Source organism: Trichoderma gamsii (genome assembly GCF_001481775.2).
Source record: "Trichoderma gamsii strain T6085 chromosome Unknown Scaffold_42.2, whole genome shotgun sequence".
Lineage (NCBI taxonomy): Eukaryota > Fungi > Ascomycota > Sordariomycetes > Hypocreales > Hypocreaceae > Trichoderma > Trichoderma gamsii.
The window spans coordinates 80,486-104,878 of record NW_020171379.1 but is presented as its reverse complement, the minus strand read 5'-3'; the positions used below and the strand labels follow the sequence as shown (position 1 = coordinate 104,878).

Below are 24,393 nucleotides of genomic sequence, written 5' to 3'. Positions count from 1 at the left end.
GATTCAAGATCAGTCATGAAATAGAACAGGCTATCTTTCGGGCATCACATTCACTCGCACTTTTCTTGTGTTTGATATCATAAACTCGTCGAGGTTTTCTAAAGTTCCCTCGTAAACTTTTTATCTATCCACGCAAAAGAAGTAAAGAGAATGAATGGGCATCAGCATTATTTGTTCTTCGATAGCTCCTCCCACTGAACACCAGCCCATTCTTCCAAGTAGCCCGCCTCCTCAACAGCAGTATGTCTCAGCGAGCAGTCTCTCTCGCACACACCAACGATAATCGTCCCCCATTCCATGCCATCCAAGCTCAAGTCATCCTCTTCCAGCTCAGTAATAGCATTCGGCGTCAGCTGCACCTCAAACGTTCTACGGCCGCCGCAGTTGGGACATCCCGGTATGGTCCGCTTGGTCAATAGATCGCCAACAGCATCCGTCTTGGAATACAGCAGCGGCGCACCGCCAAACTCGTAACGAATGCACTGCTCGGGGTTCTGAGCCATCCGGTCGGCAAACTTCTGGAACGTGGCATCCATGGCTGATTCGAATGCCTCGCGATCAAGGGCAGAAGGCTCAGGAGCGTCGGCGTCGGCCATGCTCACGTTAGCCGGCGTCTTCATGGGAGTCTCGTCGAGGGTTTCGTAGTCTGCGTCGGCGAGATAGAGGGTCGGGTAAGGGGTAGGTTGCGAAGCCTTTTCAGGCCATGGCTCGGCGGGAGGTGGCGGTCCCGAAGGAGGGGTGTTGTTGTTTATCGCCAGGGTCTCAGCAAAGGTCTTGGAGAGGTTGTTGTCTGAAGCGGCAGCAGGAGCGGGAGCGGCAGCAGGCTTCTCTGCTGGTGTAGCGGCTGGTTTGGCAGGTTGGCTTGAAAATGGATTCGACGAAGAAGAAGAGCTAAAAGGATTGCTTGCTGAAGAACCAAAAGGATTTGCGCCACTGGAAAATGGATTTCCACCAGCAGCTCCGAGAGGTTTCGCTCCAAAGAGCGACTCCCCCAGGCCCGGTCCATCCTTCTTCTTCTCCTCTGGCTCAGTCTTCTTTTCTGGCACCTTTTCCTCAACTTGCGGTATCGTCGTCTCGGCAGCGTCCTTCCAAACTCTGACTCCCCTCAAGGCGCGAATGCTACCCGCCTTGCGCCGACATGTCGCTCTACGGCATGCGAAAACGTATAACCGCCGCTCGTGGGAGGGGAATTTCTCAGGGAGTTCGCCATTTAGCTGCAGCAGCAGGGCCATCATATCTTTGCAGACCTTGCATCTTGCCAACGCAGCTGAAGGGGCTTTGTCTGCGTCGAGCCAGTCCTGGAACATAAAAACTGTTAGCATGTCATCTGGCACAGCTTTACAGCTATCGAGGCGACGAAAGAAAAAGAAAAAAGAGACTTACCGGAATGCCTCCCAGCTTGCTTATAGTATCCTCCTCGGCTTCTTTAGAAGTATATCCAAGGAGGACATTTGTCTCTGTGAATTCTCCTTCCGAGGAGTCGGAAGCGTAATCTGCCATTGTCGCAGTACTGTAGATCTCTGGTTGTATTGCAGTTCAACGATGGTGGGGTCAAGATTTTTTTTTAGGTGGAAGATAAAAATCATGGCGGGGCTTATCAAGCCGATACCATTGAATGTCCCAGCCAGCTCTCGCCCCTTCTCTGTGATGATAGAGTAACGACGATCTTACAACTTGGGTTGTTGAAACGTACAGAAGATTGCAGCTATATTAAAATCCAGTATTACATGAAAGCGGCAGTGCCTAGATAGTTTTGACCTGTTCCGGGTGAATTTTATCTACCATAAATCTAAACAATTAAGTCTTTACATGTGATCATCAGGGCCATCCATTCCAGGACCTGGTCCCTTGGCTCTGCCCATCTGTCGGGCCTTCAACAACTCGTCGCAAAGCAACAGGTTGGACGCAATACCTGAGCTTGAAGCAATGCAGTTTCTCAGAACTCTGAATGAATCAAAGACACCTTCCAGCTCGGGATCCATGGGCTCGCCAGTCTCCAAGTTCAACCCAACGACCTGGCCATCTGCGTGCTCGTCTTGTAGTGCGGCAACTATAATTATAATATTAGCATCGTGCTTTCATTCAGAAGAATCTGGGGCTTGCAAGAACTTACGAGCATCCTGGACATCGTGGCCAGCATTGGCAGCCAAAGTCTTGGGGATGATGAGAAGAGCGTCGGCAAAGGCCTCCACACCCCACTTAGCCTTGCCCTTGACTGACTTCGCAAAGGCATCGCTCTTGAGGTGAGCGGCACAGGCAACCTGGAAAGCACCAGCGCCGGGAACAACGCTCTTGTCAACAATCATGTTGTAGACACTTCTTAGACCATCTCGGACAGCATCCGTGACTTGAGCAATAGTATGCTGGTTGGGTCCCTTGATCAAAAGAGTGACCGACTTGGGATCCTTGACCTCCTCGACGAAAGTGTACTTTTCCTCGCCCAGGGTCTGCTCGTAAACGAGACCAGCCCAGCCGAGGACGTCTGGTGTTAGGTCATCGACGCTGTTCTGAGCAACACCGCCGCAGATGAGCTGAAGTCTCTCCATGTTCCTTCTCTTTGCTCGTCGCAGAGCCAGAATACCGTTCTTAGCCAGGACGTCAAGGGAAAGGGGGTCGATACCCTTCTGGTTGATAATAACAAAGCTCTTCTTTCCGTCGTCACCACAGACCTGCTTCTTCAGCTCTACAATCTTCTTGAGCTTGGCATCGATGAATCGACGCTCACTCTCGACAAGCTTGTCACGCTGCTCAGCGCTTGAGTAGAAGAAGCCAGAGTTGATCTCAGTCTTCTCATACTCCAGGCTGACGTTCATCGTCAAGATGTGGCAGTTTTCCAGTCGCTTGGGCATGTCGGGATGTCTGGCACCGTGGTCCAACGCCAATCCTCGGATGAGCTGCGTGTCAGACGCAGTGCGGTGCTGCATCTTCATAATCTCCACCATGTGCAGGTCGGGTTTGGCAGGGGCCTGGTAGATGGCCAGCACGGCATCGACAATATCAGGAGTAAGCTTCGTGGCCAATGTTGAGTTGAGTTTTGTCGCAAGGGATGTTCGGGCAACGTTAAGCAACAGTTCGCGGTCGACCTCCTTGGCCAGCTTGAAGGAATCCAGGAACTAGCAGTATGTCAGACGAAAGGCTCTTCCAAAGTGACAATCACAGCCATCTCTTTATTCACCTTCAAAGCCTCAGCCTTGGCAATCTCAAAGCCATCGGTGATGATGCGCGGGTGGAGTCCTTCGGAAATGTGTCGGTCTGCCTGCTTCAGCAGCTCTCCCACCAGCAGCACGACGGAAGTTGTGCCATCTCCGCAAATATCGTCCTGTGCAGTCGCCGCTCGAGCAATCATGACAGCAGTCGGGTTTTGGATTTGCATTTCTCTTAGGAGGACGTTTCCATCCTTGGTGAGCTTGATCTGTTCGAGGGCATCGGTTGTTAGGAATAGGGGGCTTTGTCATTGAGGGGTAGAAGTTGGGCTTCGCGTTACCTGGCCGGCACCATCGACAAGCCTACACTGCGGTCAGCACTGATCAGACGTCTGTGACGAAGTCATTTCCCTTACATCTTTATCGTGCCTCGGGGTCCGAGGTTTGACTTGAGCACATCCTGCAGGCCCTCACCAGCACTGATGTTGACCTTGAGAGCTTCACCCCTCCTCTGCAAACCAGTTAGACTCCACAGCACATGCATAGCAGACAGACGAGAGACGTACTCGGGACTCGGCCTTGGGGTTGAGAAGTTGTGCCGCAGACATTTCGAACACTGTGAATTCGCCGGTCGATTAGAAATCTCGTGGGCTGCGGGATGGTGGCAGTATCGTGGTTTCGACAAGCTTCCCTCTGCCTGGCAGCGACCCGCATTGAGGTGTGGTGGGCTGGGTACTTTTTTCTGCCTTGTCGGGCAAAGGCGGTGTGGAGGCAAGAGTGGCAGATATTAGCAAGCCAATCAATCCACCGTGGACATCCACTCCTGGCTATAAGTGCCTGGATGATGAATAGGAGGTACCCAGGATGAGAGGATCCAGTCGGTGTAAAATAGATAATTATTAATCGAGGTTAGAATTTACTGTTTTGTTGCCCCAGAAGCTCTACAAGACTCATTTTCATCACATTTCTTCCCCGCCAAAAATAGCACATTATTTGCAGCGTCATCCTACCAGAAGAAATAGTGTTTGGGCACTCATTGTAGAACTACTAGTAGAAAACGACCATGCTTTCTCATTTTCTTTTTTTTTTTTAAAAAAAAAAAAAGAAAAAGAAAAAGAAAAAAAAACGAAACGAAAAACAACTAGATGAATGTCTATCGAGCTTTCAAAAGGAAAATGGAGTAATCGCGAATCGGAGAAGATAGGAGAAATAGGTATGGAATGTACGAGACGGCCAGAATGGAGGCGTCACGATATGATGTGACATGAATATAACACGCCAAATTTCGGACCACAAGGAAATATTTAAAATACACAAGACTTGGAGACGAAAATAAGCATTGGTGTATGTTTATAGCCTAAGCTTCCTACTATTATATACGTGCGTCTACTTGTCCACGCTTTGACTAAGACTTCATACAATGCGCCATTGACACTCTGCCGAAAACAACACTTTATCTTCTCACTCCTTACAGAAAGTTAAAACTGATTGGCAATACGACTCAACTCCATCTTTATCAATGTTCAGAAGGTTTTCAAGTGTCGACAACCATAGCAAGATCTTGTGGACTTATCGCAGCGAGCAATATGTGGCCACTGAGATCTCGTTTAGGGTATGCTGAAGAAGAGAGCACTTCGGTGTATCACAATCCACAAACATCGATTGTGTCTCGGTCAATGTCTGCCACAGGAATATTTGGGCGAATATGCCCGCCTTGTATTACTCAATGCTGCAGCGGTGGTGAAGGGATCGCTCGTGATAGGGTGCCTTTTCCTCCAACAGTCTTTTACCCTAGCTGCATGAGAAGATATATTTGTTTTTTGGAATAACCAAGTGGGTTCTCAATGCACTGACGTATTGCAGCCAAGGAGAAGATTTCGCTCTATCTCACTATTTAAGTAAGAGTTCTCTGCCAAAATTATAAACGCAGCTCCAGGATAAAACCGAAGCAATGAGTGGTGATTGTGTAAAGTTTCCCATCTAGAAAAAAATCGCAAGAATCCTCATTCAAATAAAAAATGCATGGAACATTCTCGAGTCCCGCAGCTGATTAATAGCATAATGTTACTGTGGCCGTGAAAAATGTCCTCGGGAAAATGTACAGCTAGAGTACTTATGATAATAGGGGACAGTAGGTACATGTATCAATATTGCTAAGCCACGAGCGTCTACCTAGTTATTCATAGAAAATGAGCGTTGAAGACTGGCTGATAGCAAAATTAATAGGACGGTCAATTAAAATAAACAAAAGATGCCCAAGACATATACTTGAGTGAAGCTGTGGGAAAGGAAATGAATTCAGAAGCGCGGAGGCTAAGGTATCCATCATTTTCATAATATTTGGCACGCCCTGCTCACATCTTATCAGCAAGACGTCGTGTAGCTCCCGGGATGCCATAGTAATCCTGTTGCCTCAAAAGGGCAAAAAATTATATGCGAGTAAATGTACTACTACACGTACTGTGACGTGAGATGCCGCTTACATTCTGTCCGAGGCAGCCACACTATTGGATTGAATGGTAAAAGAATAGCCTAAGGGTTTTACATATAAAGTAGCGGTAGGCAATTTTTCCATAAAAGACGGGCTCAAAAGGCTAACGAGCATCCATAGCCATGAGTTGGAACAGGGAGGATAATAAAAAGTCAATTATTAGCATAGAGACATCACAAAGGCACAAATCAACAAACGAAACCATAATAGTCCAATAGAATCCAAGCTCTCATTTGCACTCGAATATGTCCACACAACATCTTCTTCCCAACTCCGTAAACAAAGGAAAGAAGGAAAAACAAAAACATCGAAATAATAAACGGACCGGTGCCGGATTCCCGTCAAGAAAGCTTAGCTTCAATCGTTTCCAAACATATCAACGCGTTGTAAACATCACTCCGTATCCAAACACTTTCACTCACACCAACCTCCCTTCACAGAGACAAATGAAAAAGACAAATGAAAAGAAAAAAAAAATCCCTTTTTATCCCAAATCCGTTCCTCCCCCGTATTGTACAATTGAATTGACACCAAATTCCAACATGGCGGGTTGTGGGGTAACACAACGATATAAAACCAAGGAGATTGAAGGAAAAGTAAAAGTAGAAGCCCTGTGTAACTCAGGGTAGAATGAAACATTATCCCGATCACTATACCCGGGTTCCGAAATTAATGCGCCAAAGTAAAAGTAGGCTCGACAAGTATAAGACAGGCTCAGAATAAATCATGGCGTTATTAAGTTGCCGAACGCTTCAAGTATTTCCGTTAGAAGTAGTAGCCGTTTTCGTTGATCATGCTAACGGCTACGCCGTTGAACTCGTCGAATTTGGGCATCATTATTAGGCTCGGGTCCCGGTCCAGTGGAATGAAGCTGTCGTCGTTGGTGAATTGGCGAAGCAAGTCTTCCTCTTGTTCATTCATACTCAGAGGCATAGGTCCACCCATCGATGTCATATTCATCATCATTCCGGGGGCGGAGTAGCTGACGACGTCGTCAGTCCTCGCCGTTGTCGTAACCGGTTCCAAGTCGAAGAAATGCGTTGATGGGGGTGACGACGATGACTGAGAGAGACCCGGCGGTGTGTTGTATTGGCTTGATGTGCTCTTGCCAGGAGAAGACGGATGTGAGGCTCTCTCCATGATTGCTTCCGGGGACACGTATGAGTGTACGCTGGCTTCTGAAGGGGATGTGACAATGCTGCTGGCTGCTGGATTGGGCATGCTAGGCATGGGTGCTGATGAGAGCGGGCGCATTGGCTCTGCGTCGGCCTCGATTGCCATATCCAACACCTCGCTGAGCACGTCAAGTTCGTAGTTGGGCGAATTGGCGATGGAAACGTCCGAGTAAAAGGAAGAGATGGAGCTAATGGACATGTTGTTCTTTCTTCTGGTCTTTGAAGATTTTTCCAGGCGCGCATCCATCTCTGGGCGCATCTTCTTGGGGCGTCCGCGCTTCACATTCTTCCGCACAATTCCATCAAAAGCGCCGACACACATGCCTCGTTGACGGTGTCTGGTGAGAGCATCGTGGCGCGCAAATTTGTTGCCGCAGTCGCAAGGATAAGGCTTGATGCCGGTGTGAATCTTGGCGTGTCTCTTGAGATCGTGCTGGCGAACAAAGCACTTCTGGCAGGCTGGGCACTGATATTGGCGGTCGTTGAGATGGGTCTGGATGTGGGACTTTATGTTTTCTTTGCGACCGAACTGCTTCCCACAGTCATCAAACAAACAGGTCCACTTGCCATCCGTCGTCTCTGGTCCTTGGATGAACTGAGCAATCTCTTCGCCAGTGACGCCCGTGTCGGTTCGCGTCTCTTCGATATTGATATCGGCGATGCTAGCCGCGCTGGCAATACTTGCTGCGGATTCGGTACGACGATGCCGGTGAGGGCGGCTGATGGAAGAATTCAGGCCGCTGAGCCTGTGATCGAGTTGAGGCTGCGACGACTGAGCAGCATATTCGCCCTCGGCTATCGGTCTCATCTGCGGTCTGTCTAGCTTTGTCATGGGGGGGAGCATCCATTCATCAGTAGCAACATTGTCAGCATGCCTCGTTAGCTTTGCGGAGTCATACTCGTCCATTTTGTTCAAGTTCATGTTCATGTTCATATAGTGCGACGTCTGCATGGGTACAGCAGCGTTCGAGGGCTCCTTGCCTGGAGAGGCGCTTGGGCTTGCTGCACCGGTCACTGCAGCTGAGAGGCTCGGCTCGGCTTGCGGTTGCATTTCATCAAACATACGATAGAAAACAAGAGGCTCTAATGAGAAACAATGAGGTGGTGGAGGACGAATGGATTCCAGATCCAAGTTCAAACGCCAGCTAAGGTGCAGTAAATGGTCCCTTGGAAGCTCAAGTAGGAAGCCAGCGCGGTCGCCACGGCAACGGCCAGCGCAGACGTCTCCACCACTGGTCCGCGCCTATCACACTGACGCCGCAGTTTAAAACAGGCCGGCGGCATGTGCTGAGACAAGTCCAGGAACAAAGAGGGCTTGTGGCGATGCAATGTTGATTTAGAGCCCGGAGCGATCCGCAATTGGGCGTTGCCGGATGAGTTGTCGGTCTGCAGCCAGGCGGAGCCGAGCATCTCATATCCATGCTCATGCACACAGCTATGTAGCTTGGTCTATGAACGCGATACACTATTATTGTTGTTTATGGAGCCCTTAATACTGCTAATACAGAGCCCGTATAAAGCGTGCTGGGGTATAGCTCTAGCCCTAACATGCCAGCAATTACATGTATGACGGCTGATACTTTGATAATTGATTCCCTGATTCCATGTCTCACGGAGACGACGATATCTCAGATGTCCAACTGCATGCGTCTGCCCGCCCCTCCCTTGGGCGCACAAGCTCTCGAGATGATGTTCGAGCGCTGAGACGCCATTGACGGGTTTATTGTTTCTGGCCCTCACGCCCAGAGGAGGGCGGCTGACGTGCACCATGGCAACGCGGATTGGCCCGTTGAGTAATATGAGTCGCTACTAAGCGCTACTGCTGTGAAGAGTAATATTTGTCGACGTCAACAAACCAGCCGAGCGCGGAAATTACTGGCCTGCCAATCTCGCTCGGCGTCTGATAGTCGCTAATAATAAATCACGGGCAATCTTAAAGGAGGGTCGACGTCTCAATAGGGCGAGTAAACATTGTCGTTGCGAGCGCCACTAAGACGGCGTAGCGGCTGTCCTAGCTCTCGATGTGGGCAGCCAGCTTCATTAGGCGCCGCTCGATGCATCCATCAGTATCACCGTGACGGCACAGCATCCGGGCAGGACGGGCGCCAGTGGCTGGCTGAACACGCCACGGTTGAGCCACTGCCGGCCTGTGGTTGATGGGCTGGACTAACTACTGCACATGCGAGATGATCATGATGATACGATGCACTCCGACCTGCTAGCAGTAGCAGCAGTAAGCCGGTAGCTGCTTGACAGCCAGCCGTTCCCCGCTTGCCCAGGCTGGAGCCATTGAAAGCAAGGCGCGGGAATCAGCTAGCACTGCATAGATTGCTCTGTAGTATGGAGAAATACCACTGCAACTGCTGCTAGAGCATTGATGCCTCCCATGTTGCTGCATGTCGGGCTGCAGGCCGCACGTACATGAGAAAAATGGAGTTCTGGTACTGCTAGCCGGAGCAGCGCTCGCCGTGCTACTGCCAATACGCGCGACTCGCATCCTGGTAGTCATAACATTGCTAGGTCTAGCCTCAAAGCCCTTGTCGTGTTATGGAAAAGACAAAGATTTCCAAAAGGATCCACAGGCTTTGATTTGGTGGCTGAAATGTTAATTTAATCGCCAAGATCTTGGAGGTCAGCCCGGGTACACGTAGATCAGATGCGTGTAACAAGGCTTCGAGTCGAGATGAAACCGACGCCTTTGACCACTGGCAAACGCCATCTGAAGTCTGCATGCGCCTAGACGGCCATAGTTACAAAGTAGACGTAACGAAATTGAGAGAACAGAAATCAGTCCGTACTATTAGATGATTTATTGCTCCTAACGCGGCGATAACTCAGTCTTGTAGACGCCAAAACACGCATGTGACTTACAAGGCCTCAAGCTAAGGTCATGCCGTGCCTAGCATCTTCAAGTACGAAGCACCGCTCATAGTCATTAGTATTTTGTCCATAGTACCTGCGAACTAGAACTGCGTTGATGCCGAGTATTCATGTTATTCATGCGCCCCTCATTCGAAATTTGCAGCAGCTGCTGGCATCACATCAATTAATGGAGCCCTACCGCCAAACGCCGTGAACCAACGCCGCTAGATGTTTAGCACCTGCAGCACTAGGTCGGCCTGCGCTTTTTTCCCCCTCCAGCGGCCCACGATGGGTGTTTTCGGGGTTTCAGGCTGCGGTCTTCACTGCTCAGGTGCCCTATAAGCCGCCTATAATGCCCGCGCCAACCGAGGCGTTCGCCGCCCAGTAGGCGAGAAAAAAAGTGCCGGGGTGACTTGGCCAGGGCTTAATATCTGGTGACCGACCTTTCGACTTCATTCCGTCACCCTTGAAAATCCCTCCTCCACTGTCATTGGCTGCAACCTCTGGCTGACTCCGGAAAACTGGTTTTCGAAGAATTGAAATCCGTCTTTGATTTTTTTCTTTTCTTGCTCTCGACGAAACTTTGGAACGTGCATTCTTCGACGCCCGCGAGCCGCCAACCGCAGCCATGTCTATGGTCAACGCCTCCCGAGGGAACAATCCGAGCCGGAATCAGCCACGGAGCACCACGCCGTTCAACAATGCTTCCTCTGCTGCTGCGACTTCCGGCATCCCTCGACCGGTGCTAGACCAGCAGCCGCCTGCTGAATCCAGTGCTGCCGGCCTCAGCGCAAGCAGACAGAAGCAATCCAAGCGCGATGAGGTGAGTTAACGGGTTGATTTGTTTACTACAGCTATTGTCGGCCCCCCCTTAGCGCTGTCCTGGGTCAAGGTGGAGAGCTCTTGGAAAGAAGCTATACAGGACGACCCCTCAGTTGCGATGATATCGAGTGTATCTTATGGCTAATGCGCGCACACGCAGGCAATTCGGAGGAAAATGGAGAGCGATCTCTCCAAGAAGAAGACTCTCACGGGCCGGTCGCGACCGAATCGCAGAGCCCCTCCCGGTACTGTGCTTGCCCTCAAGCCGAGCCAGGCTCTTCAGATCAAGCCTGCCACGACTGTCTCCGAGGCTGCTCAACTCATGGCCGCAAAGAGGGAGGACTGCGTGCTGGTTACTGATGACGAGGACCGGATTGCCGGTATCTTTACCGCCAAGGATCTTGCGTTCCGTGTGGTCGGGGCTGGGCTCAAGGCTGCCAACGTCACTATTGCTGAAATTATGACCAAGAACCCTCTCTGTGCCAGAACCGACACAAGTGCAACCGATGCGCTGGATCTCATGGTCCGCAAGGGTTTCCGCCACTTGCCTGTCATGGACGAGAACCAGGATATCTCTGGAGTGCTGGATATCACAAAGTGCTTCTACGACGCCATGGAGAAGCTGGAGCGCGCATACTCTTCCTCGAGAAAGCTCTACGACGCCTTGGAGGGCGTGCAGTCCGAGCTGGGCGCCAGCCAGCCGCAGCAGATCATCCAGTATGTGGAGGCTCTTCGATCCAAAATGTCTGGGCCCACACTGGAGACCGTGTTGAATGGCATCCCGCCTACCACGGTCAGCGTCCGGACCTCGGTCAAAGAGGCTGCGGCCATGATGAAGGAAAACCACACCACTGCGGTGCTGGTGCAGGACCAGGGCGCCATTACCGGCATTTTTACGAGCAAGGACGTTGTTCTTCGTGTCATTGCTCCAGGCCTGGACCCGGCCAATTGCAGCGTCGTGCGTGTCATGACCCCTCACCCCGATTTTGCCCCAATGGACATGACCATTCAGGCAGCCTTACGGAAGATGCACGGTAAGCACATCTAATTTCTACCTCTTTTCAATTCTCCCCCACCTCTACTGCCCTTATTCCAGCTCTATGGCGATTTCGTTTTCCAGTGCCGTAAAAGCATACAAATCATGGTCAAATATGTGTCTAACAATCATATGTCAGATGGCCATTATCTCAACCTTCCCGTCATGAACGATGGCGGCGAAATCGTGGGAATGGTCGATGTGCTCAAGCTGACTTATGCTACATTGGAGCAAATCAACACCATGTCAAGTGACAACGGCGAGGGCCCAGCGTGGAATAAGTTTTGGCTTTCCATCGATCATGAGACGGAATCTATGGTGTCCGGCGACGGCAGCCTCAGCCACCACCCTCACCACGGAGGGTCTCGTATGATGTCGCCCGAGGCGAACCGCCTGGGAGACAGCGTCGCTCCCAATGACTCTGCATCGCACATCGGATTGGACTCACCTCCTCACTCGATCATTCCGGAGCACACGCCCGGCGATATTCCGTTTGCCTTCAAATTCAAGGCGCCTTCAGGACGTGTGCACCGATTGCAAGTTGTTGCATCGCAGGGCATCGAGTCGTTTGTGCACGCCGTCGCATCCAAGCTCGGAAATGAAATCGATACCCTTGGGGGCATGCCCGATGTCTATGACGGCAGAATCGAAGGCGCAGGCTTTGCTGTCAGCTACATGGACAACGAGGGTGATACCGTGTCCATCACCACCGACAATGACCTGCTAGAGGCCATTCTCCTCGCCCGCCAAGCGCATCTTGAGAAGGTTGATCTCTACGTGCATGACTCTGAGAAGCAACCTTCAGCCCCTTCAGTAGAGGCAATCCCTACCCCGGTCTCATCAACTCCAGGCCTCCGTGAGCGACGGAGAACTTACGAAGAGGAGTCGGAGAGTGAGGAAGAGGAATCAGAGGAGGAGGAGGAACGACCTGTTCGCCGATCGCGGAGATCAAGGACGGCGGTTCACCAGGAGCAGATTATTGCCGGTGTGCCCAACGATCTCCTGCTGCCCGGTGCTATCATCACTCTGGCGGTGGTTATTGTCGGAGTGTTTACTATTGCTAGAGCAACAAGCCGGTAAAGAATGCAGAGCATCTCCCCTGTTGTGTGGCGTTTTAATTCCCATAATGACCTTGACGAAGAAAAAGTTGGTTGGCATTGGTAACTGTAGATTTCTCAAGCACAGACAAATCGTCATAGATTTAAAGCTTTTCATCATACGAGTTTTACATGTAATTTGACATTGTATCACCAAGGGAAAGCATCGGTCCAAAACAGAAACGTGTGAATTTGAGTATTCCCGTAGTAAATGCTTCATTTTCAATGCATAATAGAGTAGCTCTCTACTGCATCATCAGCATATAAAGAGCACTTACATACTATATATGAGATCAAGTGTGCATGCAAGATGGCGTGTCCATCACAAGCCACTTCTAACGTGGGGTAAAATGGCTGCTGCCACCCGAAGAGATCTTTAACGACCGCGGGGTCATTTTAGTGCACAGCAAGAAAGCGTTAAGCGGCTTTGGTTCTGTAACGGAACCGGAAAATGTGCCTCGCCGCAGACGCTCCATCCATGGCGGCGTGATCCAAAATTTGGACTTGGACGATCTAGTCGGACGGCAACAGGAGCGCAACACAAGCCGCAATGAATGTCCAGAGCGCTGCTGTGCGGCATGGTAAGTCAATTGAACATGCAGATTCTGTCTAAGAGGACTCTAACCAGTTACAGGCCGCCGCGCATTGGCGTCTCCTCTGCCGCGAACCGTTCTGCGACAAATCTCGACCGAAGTCAAGACGGCGACAGCCTCAAGCTCGACATCCAATGGACCTGCCCAGGCGTGGCCGACACCCCAGGCTGCCGCTGCCGCTCCCAAGATGGTCTCTTCATCGAAGAAGAAGCAAAAGATTGTCGAAGAAGTCATCATGACGCTTGGAGCCAACTCTTCGCAGCAGCACCACGGAACCGCATGGACAAAGTCACATCAGAGGGGCAAGCAGAACTTGACTCCCTCCCAGCAGTATGCCGAGTTTCAGCGCATCCAGAAGAATACGAGGAGCCTCGGTTCGAAGCTCGAGAAGCGCTACATCCCCACGGAAATCATTAGCAATCCTCCGCGGCCAGAGGACGTTACGCTGGAGCTGTTGATGGCGTCGCAGACACACATGGGACACAACACCTCACTATGGAACCCGGCCAATTCACGATACATTTACGGCGTGCGACAGGGCGTCCATGTCATTTCTCTCGAGACGACAGCGGCGCATCTTCGACGGGCGGCCCGAGTGGTTGAGGAGGTGGCCTACCGCGGCGGCATCATCCTCTTTGTCGGTACCCGCAAGGGCCAGATGGAGATTGTCACAAGGGCTTCTGAGCTGGCAGGCGCCTACCACCTGTTCACAAAGTGGACCCCTGGAGCCATCACAAACCGAGACGTCATTCTCAAGACCCAAGGCATGAAGGTGGTGGATCACATGGATAAGGAGCTTGATGGATTCGACATGTTCAAGGGCACGGCGAGACCACTGCTGCCGGACTTGGTGGTTTGCCTCAACCCCTTGGAGAATTACACGCTGCTGTACGAATGTGGCCTGAAGAACATTCCTACGATTGGAGTCATTGACACAAACACCGATCCCTCATGGGTCACATATACGATTCCCGCCAACGACGACAGGTTAGTACAAGTTTTGCTAGATCCGTTTACTTCACTCTGACGGGTGCTAACTCTCTCTTAGTCTTCGTGCTATGGCATTGGTTGCTGGAGTCCTGGGTCGCGCGGGAGAGGCCGGCCAGAAGCGACGTATTGAAGACTCGAAAAAGGGCGACATCTCATGGAGCACCTCTCCTGAGCTTAGCCGCCACATGAGAAAGGAAGTGCAGGCTGCTGTCCTCAAGAGGAAAGAGGTCATGGGCAGGATGCAGGCCAACATTCAGGGATTCACAGATGAGGAGTTGAAGCTGCTGAGGTCGCAGTACCTGGGCGAGCAGCAGGAAGAAGTCACTGAAGATGAATTGGTGAATCTGATGGGAGAGACTGTCGCGAGTAAAGCTGCAGCGACGCCTGCTGAGACGCCGTTGAGCGCGCAGTTGGGTAGCATCGAAGCGCAGCTGGACAGTTTGAAGGTGAACGCGGCCGAGATTGAGTCCGCAGTCCGGAAAAGTGTATGAAAAGACAATATTAGACGCATTGTATAAAAGGGGGAAAACAGGGGATGAGAGGCATTTTTAAAACAAAAACTGTATAATAGACAACGGGTGTATATGCGATGCATGTATGCAGGTGCACGATTTGCAAACGAGATGAAAGTTTCCACCTTTTATTTGCTCATTTCAAATTCACTTCCGTCCCATCCCTTGCCCTTATTATCTTGTCCCAGTTTCTCTTCCTCTTCTCTTCCCTTTTCATTACTTCCCCCGAGCAACAGCCGCCTATGCCAATGACATCGCCAGCCATCCTAACCTAGAGGAAAACCCTCCGAGCCGAAGGAAAAAAAAAGACGGAGAAACTCTCGCTCCGAAAGGGGATTTACCTTTAAAGATAAGGTACCTCCGATACCTTTTTTTAGCTGCCGACCACCACACACACACCACCCTGCAAAAGGGCTTTCCGCCTCCCCCGAGCAGAACGTCGCACGACGAACTTTTCAGCACAGCAGCCAAGCACCAGCACCAGCACCAGCAGCAAGCAAATCCAGCAGACCAAACGCCCAGTGAAGGAAAAACAGCCCCCAAAGCAGGACGTCAGCAGCGCGAAACAGCCGCCGCCAAAACCAGACCGGCACCAATTCAGACGAAATAGGCTGCCATCACCTGAATCCTGGCCGCACAGGAAAACGAAGAAACTCTTAAATCTTTCTTTTTCTTACTAGGGGCGGTAAATAGTGAGGCTGGAAGCCCACGCAAAGGGGAAAGCAAACCACAAATTTGGAGGACGACCCTTGGTTTTTTTTTACCCTTCTTTCCACTTTGGGCCTTTTTTGCGTGTGGTGCTGCAGCTGCGCTGGGACGTACCTGCAGAGAGGGAAGGGGAAAATTTCCTAGGCGCTTGTTCTTTTTTTTTTTATCTCTTTATCACAACGTCACACCTCTCTATCGTGCAGGCTTATAGTGGCCTTGGCTTCAACCTTTTTTTTAGGTGGACTTTTTTTTTCTTCTTGGAGGAGAATATTCGGGTTCCTTTCTTTTCTCTCTTTTCTTTTTCGAGATCTTTCTTTTTGTCTTTCTTTTTTCTTGCTGCAAGGGGGAGGGAAATACTATTTCCTATCCTGAGGGGATATTTCCTTTTTTTTTTCTCTCTCTCTTTTCTTTTTTCCCCCTTCCATTTCCCATCTTTTATCCATGGTAAGTTGTCCTTTTCTTTTTCCTTCCCTTCTTACTTACCCCCCCATCCAAGCTATACCCAATTGGCTCCCCAAGACCCTTCCATCCTTAACGACCCTTTCTTCCTTTTCGGTCTGATGGGTGTGCTCCCCTTGCTTGGGATGACGTACCCCCATGGTGGTGATTCCCTCAACCCAGAACTGACTGATGCTGCGGCGAGGCTCGTGCCGTTGATGTTTAAGCGGGCCGGTGGCTGATCAAATATGCACAGAGCATCCTGCGTTGACCAACGGCTCTCCCCCTTCTCTCACGCCCCTCCCTTTTCCGAGCTTTGCCACGCACGCGCTACTGGTTTCTCCTGCCATCGCCTCTCGTCCCGGCTCAGCACAAACGATGCCGGCCGCCGTCGATGACCCGGCCAGCCCCACAATCCACCGGGTGTCCGGCCAGCCACCGTTCCCGGACCCGAACAACCCGATTCTGCCGCCGGACATTGTGCCTCGCCAGGTGACGCTGCGAGACCGCCAGACCGTGGCCACCATTGTGCCCTTTGCGTCACGCCACCAGATCCCCGTATCGCTCGTCGTCTACCTGTGCGCGCAGATCAACAAGGAGATTGATGGCGGCGACACGTACCCCCTGATGGACCCTTTTACGGCCGATGGCTTCGCCGACTTTTGGTTCCAGAACTTTGGCGCCGTCATGCTGCTGGGGAGCATCGAGGGCGCGCATCAGCTGCTTGACGGCAAGGATTGGGCCAAGGAGTGTCTGGGCAGCTTCTACATCCGGCCCAACTACCCCGGCCGCAGCAGCCATGTGTGCAACGGCGGCTTTCTCGTCACGGACGCGTCTCGTAACCGCGGTGCTGGTCGCTTGATGGGCGAGGCGTACATTGACTGGGCGCCGAGGCTGGGCTACACCTACAGCGTCTTCAACCTCGTGTACGAGACCAACGTGGCGTCGTGCAAGATTTGGGATGCGCTGGGCTTCAAGCGCATTGGACGAGTCAAGGGATGCGGAAACCTCAAGAGCTACCCCGACCGTCTTATCGACGCCATCATCTATGGGCGAGATCTGGCTCCTGGCGAAACCGAAGAGCTGGTAAGTGAAGAGCGTTTCGACAAGATCAAGTACTATCTCAAGTACGGCAAATATCCCAACGGCGCAGACCGCGCGGAGAAGAGCCGTCTGCGCAGTGCGGCGACGCATTACAAGCTGCTCGATGGGGACAAGCTCATGCTCAAGGACAAGGAGGTCATATCCGACCCGGCGCGGCAGTACGAGATTGCGCGCAGCGTGCACGTCATGCACCACGGAGGCATCAACAAGACGACGGCCACCATTGCGGAAAAGTACCACTGGAGCCGCATCAAGGAGACCGTCAGCGACGTGATCCGGGCCTGCGCCGAGTGCAAGGAGCTGGGCAAGACGCCGAACCCAGGCGGCACCAAGAAGACGGCTACGCCTGTCACCACCACGGCCGCGTCGGTGCCGGCGTCTACAATCACGACGCCTGCTCCCACGCCCATCCTGCCCAGCAACGGCCCTCCACGGAATCACTCAATACCGTCCAACATTGCCACGACGGGGAGGATCCTGGCTCTACAAAGCCACGATACGATGCTATCGCTCTCACCAAGCACCAGCCCTAGCCCAAGCGCATACGCAAACCCCAGCGACATCTCCGTCATACAACCATCTCAGACGTTCCAAACCACCCAAAGCCTGCACCACCACCAGCAGCAACAAGCGCAGCAGCAGCACCACCACCACGGCCTCTCTCCAGACCCTCATCACCACCAATACCAACAACAAACCCTGCATCACCACCAAGTCACCCACCAACAACCCTCCCTCCATCACAACCCCCATCATCCAGCCCACCACCTTCACAACCCCATGCTGCAAGACCAGCCAAACCACGAAACCCACGTCTACCAGCCCATCGACCCCCAAATCATCAACCACCACCACCACCCCCAGCAACACCACGACATCGCCTTTGAGCACTACCACCCGCACGCCGACTTCCAGGCCCTCCTCAGCGCAACCGAAGACGTCGTCGTGCCCACCCAGCCCGACGACAACGTCCCGCCCTCGGTGGACACCGACCTGGAGATGCTCATTGAGCACGACGCCGTCGACGACGACGACGTCAACGACGTGGGGCAGAGTGACCACCATGGGAATCACGTCCTCGGCGACGACGACGTCATGGATGGCTTGACGGGCGGCGCGCCGCAGATGATGCGCCGAATAGGACATAGAGATGGACGGAGCATGTATGACTTGAATTTTGGCGGTCCGGCGGTCTGATCTTTTCTTTGCCTTCATTTTTCTTTTATCATGAGAATAAATTGAGACGAGGCGTTGCAATGCGATGCGTTGAAGGCCTTTTCCTTTTTTTCTTTCTTTTCCTTCTTCTTCTTTTTTTTTTAAGCATAGGTAGGAGTATAAGAGTTGGAAGTATGATTGTGTGCGTCAGTGTATGTAAATGGATATATATGATGTATATACGGCCGTAGAACAAACTGGGTATGATATGATATCCCTTATAGACTCATATAAAAGGAAACAAATTTCTTTTTCTAGACTCATTGCTTTACCGTTTATGACTTTGACCGATATGCATTGTTATCTTTATCACTGCGAGCTTTTAATTCTGTGAAGTCCAAAAATTTCTGAGCTTATCAAAGGATTGACAGAAACACATTAGAATTTACAGTAACTCGTCGGAAAAATTGTCATATCAAAAAAGTCTAGTAGATAATAGAGGCCAAATTCTTTTTCTAGGTATCTTACAAGATCCTCAAAAACCTCCATTCCCCTTTCTTTCTTTCTTCCCTTAATTTTTTATATGCGAAAATGCTTAGAAGTCCCCTAATTTGCGCCTCAATTCTTCCACTCATGCTTTTCTTCTAGTCTTCCCTCCCTTTACCGTCGAGGCATGCCCCGTCCTCTACCCCTGATTGCCCTCTGAGCCGCTCCCGGGGGAAGCTGGCCCGGTGCCTGTGGCTTAGCGCTCTCCTCATTTCTGATCGTCTCATCAACACTTAAGATCAAGCAGCTGGCCTCAGTGGCAGCTTGCAGAGCGTTGGTCTTGATCAAGGCAGGCTCCCAGACAAATCGCTCCAGCATGTCGGCGGTTCCCTCATTCAAAAAGTCAACACCAGCCCATGTGTTGCCCTTCCGGTGCTCCACGCGGAGCTTGTTTAGGATATCGGTGGCGTCGAAACCGGCATTGTCGCACAGCTGTCGGGGGATAATCTCCAGCGCCTTGGCAAAGGACTTGATGATAGCCTGCTGCTTGTGAGGGATGTTCTTGTCGGCAAACTGGTGCAGGTAGGCAGAGATCTCCATCTCGACAGCACCACCTCCGCCAACAATCGTTCGGTTCTTGACGGCTCGCTTGACAATCATGATGGCATCGTGCAGTGATCGCTCGACCTCGGCAATGAACTGCTCGGCTCCTCCACGCAGGACCAGGGTGCAGGTCTTGGCCTCGGGGCAGCCCTCAAAGAAGTTGAATCTCTCTCCACCAATCTGCTTCTCCTCAAAAGTCTCGCAGGTTCCCAGGTGCTCAGCCAGGATGTCTGAGCATGTTGACTGGGTCACAGCACCGGTGGCCTGAGTGACGCGCTCCATATCTTCAGCGGCAACACGGCCAGCACAGAAAATGTCCCGGTCGGCAAAGTACTGGGTAGCCAAGTCACCGATGGGCAGCTTGCTGAGAACAACCTTGGCGCCAGTCTTGGAGATGGCCTCCAGCTTCTGGTAGATGATCTGCCACTCCGCATCCACGATAGCCTGGTATTCTGAAACTTGCTCAACGCGAACCTCGGCGTTGTCCTTCTCGGCCTTCAACTCCAGCTCGACGTTCAGACACACAATCTTGGGCTTCTGGAATGACTTGGGCTGCTGCTCGAAACCGGCATAGGAGAAGGTCTTCTTGAAGGCAACACCGTTGACGAAGCGAGACTCGGTCAGGGAACCACCGGGGATTTTCTTGATGCCGATGAGCTTCTCGTTTAGGTCGTCCTGGTCGAGTGATAGGACGGCATCAACCACCACTATATACTGTTAGTCTCCATGTAGCATCTCATATCATTTGTGTGCAGCCATACTCTTTGTGAAGAATTCTGTGTTTCGCTTGATAAGCTTGCTCGTCATGGCGGTGGCGGCGAGTTTAGTCAGGGTATCGCGCTGGCTTCCATCATCAGTGCTGACGGCAATCTCCTTGATCTTGTTGACGGCCATCTGCACCGCTCTCCTCAGACCCTTGATGATGATTTGTGAGCTGACACCCTGTTCGACGTGCTCCTTGACCTCCTTGAGGATCTCTCCAGCCAGGACGACGACCGATGTGGTTCCGTCTCCGACCTCAGCGTCTTGTGATCGTGCAATGTCGACGAGGATGCGGGCAGCGGGGTGGACGATGTCGAGCAGCTAATCCATGCACACTGTCAGTTTGATTCTCGTCATATTATAATGTTTCTCAAAAGAGATATCGTATATAGGGGTCGGCCGCACCTTCATGACAGTCGCGCCATCATTGGTAATCGTCTGCTTGCCATTCTCGTCCACCATCAACAGGTCACCGCCGTAGGGGCCCAGCGTCGACTTGATGGTGGCTTGGACCGCCAGACAGGCATTGATGTTGGAGACGATCTGGCCTTTGCCCTGGGAAGTATCGGTTCCTGAAGCCCAACTTTTGTCAGCGATCGTGTGTCTGTAGCCTCGTTGGATGGCGGGCAGCGGTGGGCAGCGACGGTGGGGTAAATTTGCGTCTGGGTACCTTCTTTCAGGACGATGATGGTCGGCGTCTGGCCTCCGAACGACATTTTGGCGGTGATTTTTGATTAACGAGGGGCCAAAACGCTTCACGACGAGGGGAGTTGAGATGCGGTGGCTTTGCGGATTAAAGGGGCAGGATCCGGCGTCTTTGGGGACTCGCTGGTGTGCGAAGCTGTCGAGCTCCGGAAAATTGTTGCAGCCTTGACGATTGGACTTGGGCGCACGGACCAGGGCCAGGGACATAGGAGAGTAGACAGAGCCCCTCCAACCCCTTTAGGCACTAGAAGAATTTGGTGGAAGAAGAACCCCGCCAAAAGACATTCATAGGTTAGATGAGGTAAGATATCAGCCATATATGGCAAGGAAGAGGAAAAAATATGGAAAATGCGAAATAAAACTGTGTGTATTTCAATGATTACTTGAGCTTGGAATAATCTGTGAGGTAGCATTATGTTGTAGTGGCCTCGTTGGGCCAAGTACTTGTTATCACCTACCACATACATCAACAGACAGTAGAGTGAGAATTCACTAGTTGAGGTTGTCTGGATACAATCTATCAGTACTACTTGATATTGCTGATATTATTTTGATACAAATATTGTGTTCAAATTCATTTGCTTGACAAAACCCTATATCAGATCTATAAAGTCGGAGAAGGCGGCTTTCCTTTGCCTCTGCCCGGCGCTGCTTCAAACTTGGCTTTCCACACATCTTCCTGCTGAAACAGGGCAATACACTCCATGGCGGTTGGTTTTCCGTAGTCTGGGTCTGCGCCACCCTCTACCAAGGCCTATCCATTAGGACTTAGCATGTAATCCAAAATTCAATAAAGGCTCATATCCATAGAGGTGTAAGTGTTCAAGCATACCTCGATAACAGCATCCTCCTTCTTAAACACGGCTCCGGCAAGCGGACTCTGCCCTCTGTCGTTGACGCGATTCGGGTCGGCGCCATGTTCTATCAGAAGCTTAACTAGTTCTGCGTGTCCATGATATGCTGCAAGCATGAGCTGGGGAAAAAGGTGAGTCGTATAAACATCTAGCAAGACATAGACAGACAATCCTGTTACAGTTCAACAAGACGGTTTTGCCTTTTAATGAAGCTCTTACCAATGTGTCTCCTTTTTCATTTGTCATATTTGCCGGCAATCCAGCCGGAAGAGCTTGTTCAAACACAGCGACGTCGCCAGCTCTGGCAGCATCGTACATTCGTCCAGCAAAGGCGATGACTTCGGGCGAGAGCGTCGGAGCGCCTGAAGATTGCTGTGAGGGGTCCATGATGTTATCAGCGATTAAGTGGTTTTAATATGTTTGATCTCCGTCAATTTTTATTATATTGGACTGTCCTTTGTGCAAGGTAAAAGAAAGATAAATATGACTTCGTATCGGAGAGAAATGAAGATGTAAAGTAAGATGTTCGTGAGTTATATGGAGTTGAGATCCCGAGCTCCGAACTGATAGCCACCGATGACGTGTGGGGTGCAGCGTCCGCACTGGTTACGATGCTGAAACTCGCTTCACATGCCGAGAAAAAGTCAATGAGGCATCAACGCCGGCGGACCGTATCAAGGCTTGGGAAAAAGATAGAGCACGATTCCAGATTCTACTATATGAGCACATATGAATCTTTACAGGTCTTATTGATGAGTGGAGTCTATGAACAGTAGAGACATGATCAACAACCCCGACCCTGTGCACATGCCATTGTAGCTCTTGACAGCTCACTCACCAAATCCTGGCTATTGGAAAAGTTGAAAGCAGTAATATCAGTGCTTATAAAATAACAATCTCATTCTCAGTTCCATAAAAGGTAAATGATACTATACATCGCTCGCTCGAATTCATTCCTCGTTCAATCTAATAAAACCGCCCAAGCTGCATATTTTGGTTGCGCAACTCGGAATAGTGGCGAATAGTATACAAGTGATCGGAACCGGCCGTGAGGAGAAAACAAAAAAGACAGGAATGTTTCCTCCATGCATCGCAGGCATGTCTATTCATTGTCATTTCACCTGTTTCGACAATAATTATTTTCTGAATCAAAGTCTCGAAATCGCTCGCCCGTCCGCGTCTCGGGACTCACTCGTGTTCTCGCAATCTCCGAGCGACTCTGTCGTCATCAGGTTCTGGCTCTCTGAAATGCCCCTCAGTAGTCTGCAGTGCCATCGCCCTCGCCGGTATCAGGCTCGTTGGGAATGGGGGCCCCTGGAGCCTCTGGTTGTGGCGTTTCTGGCCTATGCTGCGGCATTGTGATGGAAAAGTATGAATTGGTAGGTTTAGAATTGAATTTGATCAAGAGGCTGTTGGAATAATGTTGCCGGTAAGGTTGGTTGGAGAAAAGAGGAGACTTATAACGCCCCTTATCAAGGAAATTCTTCCACGGCACAGACTCCTGTCCTCGTGATAAGCATCGTTACGTCAGGAAGCAGCAGTTTGTGTAGCATTTGGGCGTCTGCCTACAGTTGGTTGGACAGGCATGAGCAGCAATCAGTGAGCGTCTGTGACAGGACAGCAGCAGATGGCTTGGGGAAAAAGAAACGCCACCCAACGAAGACTGTGTTTTAGCAGGAAACCAAGCGATAAAGACAAATTAGAACAGTCGTGAAGCTTAATTCTCCAACTCTGGCTGAAGACGGCTTCTTCAACGTAAGACCTACGGTGCAGTCTACTTCTACGAGGAAGAGAGCGAGCGTAAGGGAAGCTGCTCTCGATCTAGCCTCGGCTTCACTAGAAGAGTGAGATTGAGAGAAAATTAATTAATTGCGTACCTGTGGTATCAGCCAACGTGAATGTGATGAGATGTGACGGTTGCAGCACGTTACGCTGATGGCTCGCCATTCATACATGCTGCCAGTTGGGCTCACATGTCAAATCAACCGATCCAGCCAATAGCGCAGGCAAATATTTATCATGCATTGACATACACAGGCAAATAGGCACCACAAGTCGGCCCTTGTCAACTCCGAACACCTATACGAATTCTCGACTTGGAAGCGAATATTGATCCAAAGACAAAAAGTGATCGCCGAGATATGGCTAGACAGGCATACCACATGCTAGCGGAGTCCGATACAGGCCTTTCAGTGGGTTCTGGCTGTCCACGGCCCCTCCCCCGGCGACCGATAGGCTCTGAAGCCCCCTCCTCCAGCGTCTTCCCCGCCACTAAGGCACTGTAGCAGCCTCCAGTCGTCCGAGGGGTGACGTATCGATCACGCCAGAGCCAATGCGAGGGTGTGCCAACTTTTCACATCAGACAACCACCGCAAATGCTGGCGGAACTCTATCAGCAAACGAACCACCGCCGTAGAGATGAGACGGGACGAATCAGATTCGTCAATCTGGCGGACGCCATGGCCCCTGTGCAGCTCTTGCCCGAGCCATTGGCCACTGACACCCTGGTAAGCTGCGGCTGCATCCTGCTGGGCTCGTTCGATGGAACCGTGGCATGATATCACCCATGTTTTTGCTGCGTTTCTAGTCCATTGGAGCTGCAGATGGAGCTCTGCTTGCATAGTTTTCCCGTCTTCAGCTGCGTTGATTGGTACCAGCTCCTCGGTCCGCTGGTTCAAGCTCCGGGAGCTTGTGGTGGTGCAACCATTGTTGTCCCCCCCATATTATCCATTCCTCCAAACACGGGAGGGGCAAGAGATCGAAAGTATCGACGGCTTATTATCCTTGTAGACGGCTTTAGTTAGCATCCGTGTCGGCGGGAAGCCAGCAGAGCGAGCCGCGCTCTTAGCTCTTGGTC

General features: G+C 51.3%; 6 protein-coding genes across 6 annotated transcripts; 1 reads left to right on the top strand and 5 right to left on the bottom strand.

Annotated features, from left to right (window-relative positions):
• Positions 1–167: 167 nt before the first annotated feature.
• TGAM01_v209087 (hypothetical protein) lies at positions 168–1,500 on the bottom strand (the record flags this gene model as incomplete). Its single annotated transcript, XM_018801992.1, has 2 exons — positions 168–1,298; positions 1,384–1,500. The coding sequence occupies 2 exons, from the start codon at positions 1,498–1,500 to the stop codon at positions 168–170; spliced, it is 1,248 nt and encodes a 415-aa protein (XP_018664817.1).
• Positions 1,501–1,805: 305 nt separating this feature from the next.
• Positions 1,806–3,751, bottom strand: TGAM01_v209086 (T-complex protein 1 subunit zeta; the record flags this gene model as incomplete). The annotated part of the gene is made up of 6 exons (XM_018801991.1): positions 1,806–2,050; positions 2,114–3,113; positions 3,176–3,412; positions 3,485–3,506; positions 3,560–3,654; positions 3,710–3,751. The coding sequence occupies 6 exons, from the start codon at positions 3,749–3,751 to the stop codon at positions 1,806–1,808; spliced, it is 1,641 nt and encodes a 546-aa protein (XP_018664816.1).
• A 2,648-nt stretch (positions 3,752–6,399) lies between these two features.
• Positions 6,400–7,860, bottom strand: TGAM01_v209085 (hypothetical protein; the record flags this gene model as incomplete). The annotated part of the gene is made up of 1 exon (XM_018801990.1): positions 6,400–7,860. The coding sequence occupies one exon, from the start codon at positions 7,858–7,860 to the stop codon at positions 6,400–6,402; it is 1,461 nt and encodes a 486-aa protein (XP_018664815.1).
• A 2,439-nt stretch (positions 7,861–10,299) lies between these two features.
• TGAM01_v209084 (hypothetical protein) lies at positions 10,300–14,700 on the top strand (the record flags this gene model as incomplete). Its single annotated transcript, XM_018801989.1, has 6 exons — positions 10,300–10,494; positions 10,654–11,527; positions 11,669–12,564; positions 13,144–13,207; positions 13,261–14,206; positions 14,268–14,700. The coding sequence occupies 6 exons, from the start codon at positions 10,300–10,302 to the stop codon at positions 14,698–14,700; spliced, it is 3,408 nt and encodes a 1,135-aa protein (XP_018664814.1).
• Positions 14,701–18,786: 4,086 nt separating this feature from the next.
• On the bottom strand, positions 18,787–20,693 carry TGAM01_v209083 (T-complex protein 1 subunit eta; the record flags this gene model as incomplete). The annotated part of the gene is made up of 4 exons (XM_018801987.1): positions 18,787–19,922; positions 19,977–20,298; positions 20,383–20,549; positions 20,648–20,693. 4 exons carry the CDS (start codon positions 20,691–20,693, stop codon positions 18,787–18,789), a joined length of 1,671 nt encoding a protein of 556 aa, XP_018664812.1.
• A 593-nt stretch (positions 20,694–21,286) lies between these two features.
• TGAM01_v209082 (hypothetical protein) lies at positions 21,287–21,923 on the bottom strand (the record flags this gene model as incomplete). Its single annotated transcript, XM_018801986.1, has 3 exons — positions 21,287–21,436; positions 21,515–21,655; positions 21,756–21,923. The coding sequence occupies 3 exons, from the start codon at positions 21,921–21,923 to the stop codon at positions 21,287–21,289; spliced, it is 459 nt and encodes a 152-aa protein (XP_018664811.1).
• Positions 21,924–24,393: the final 2,470 nt, after the last annotated feature.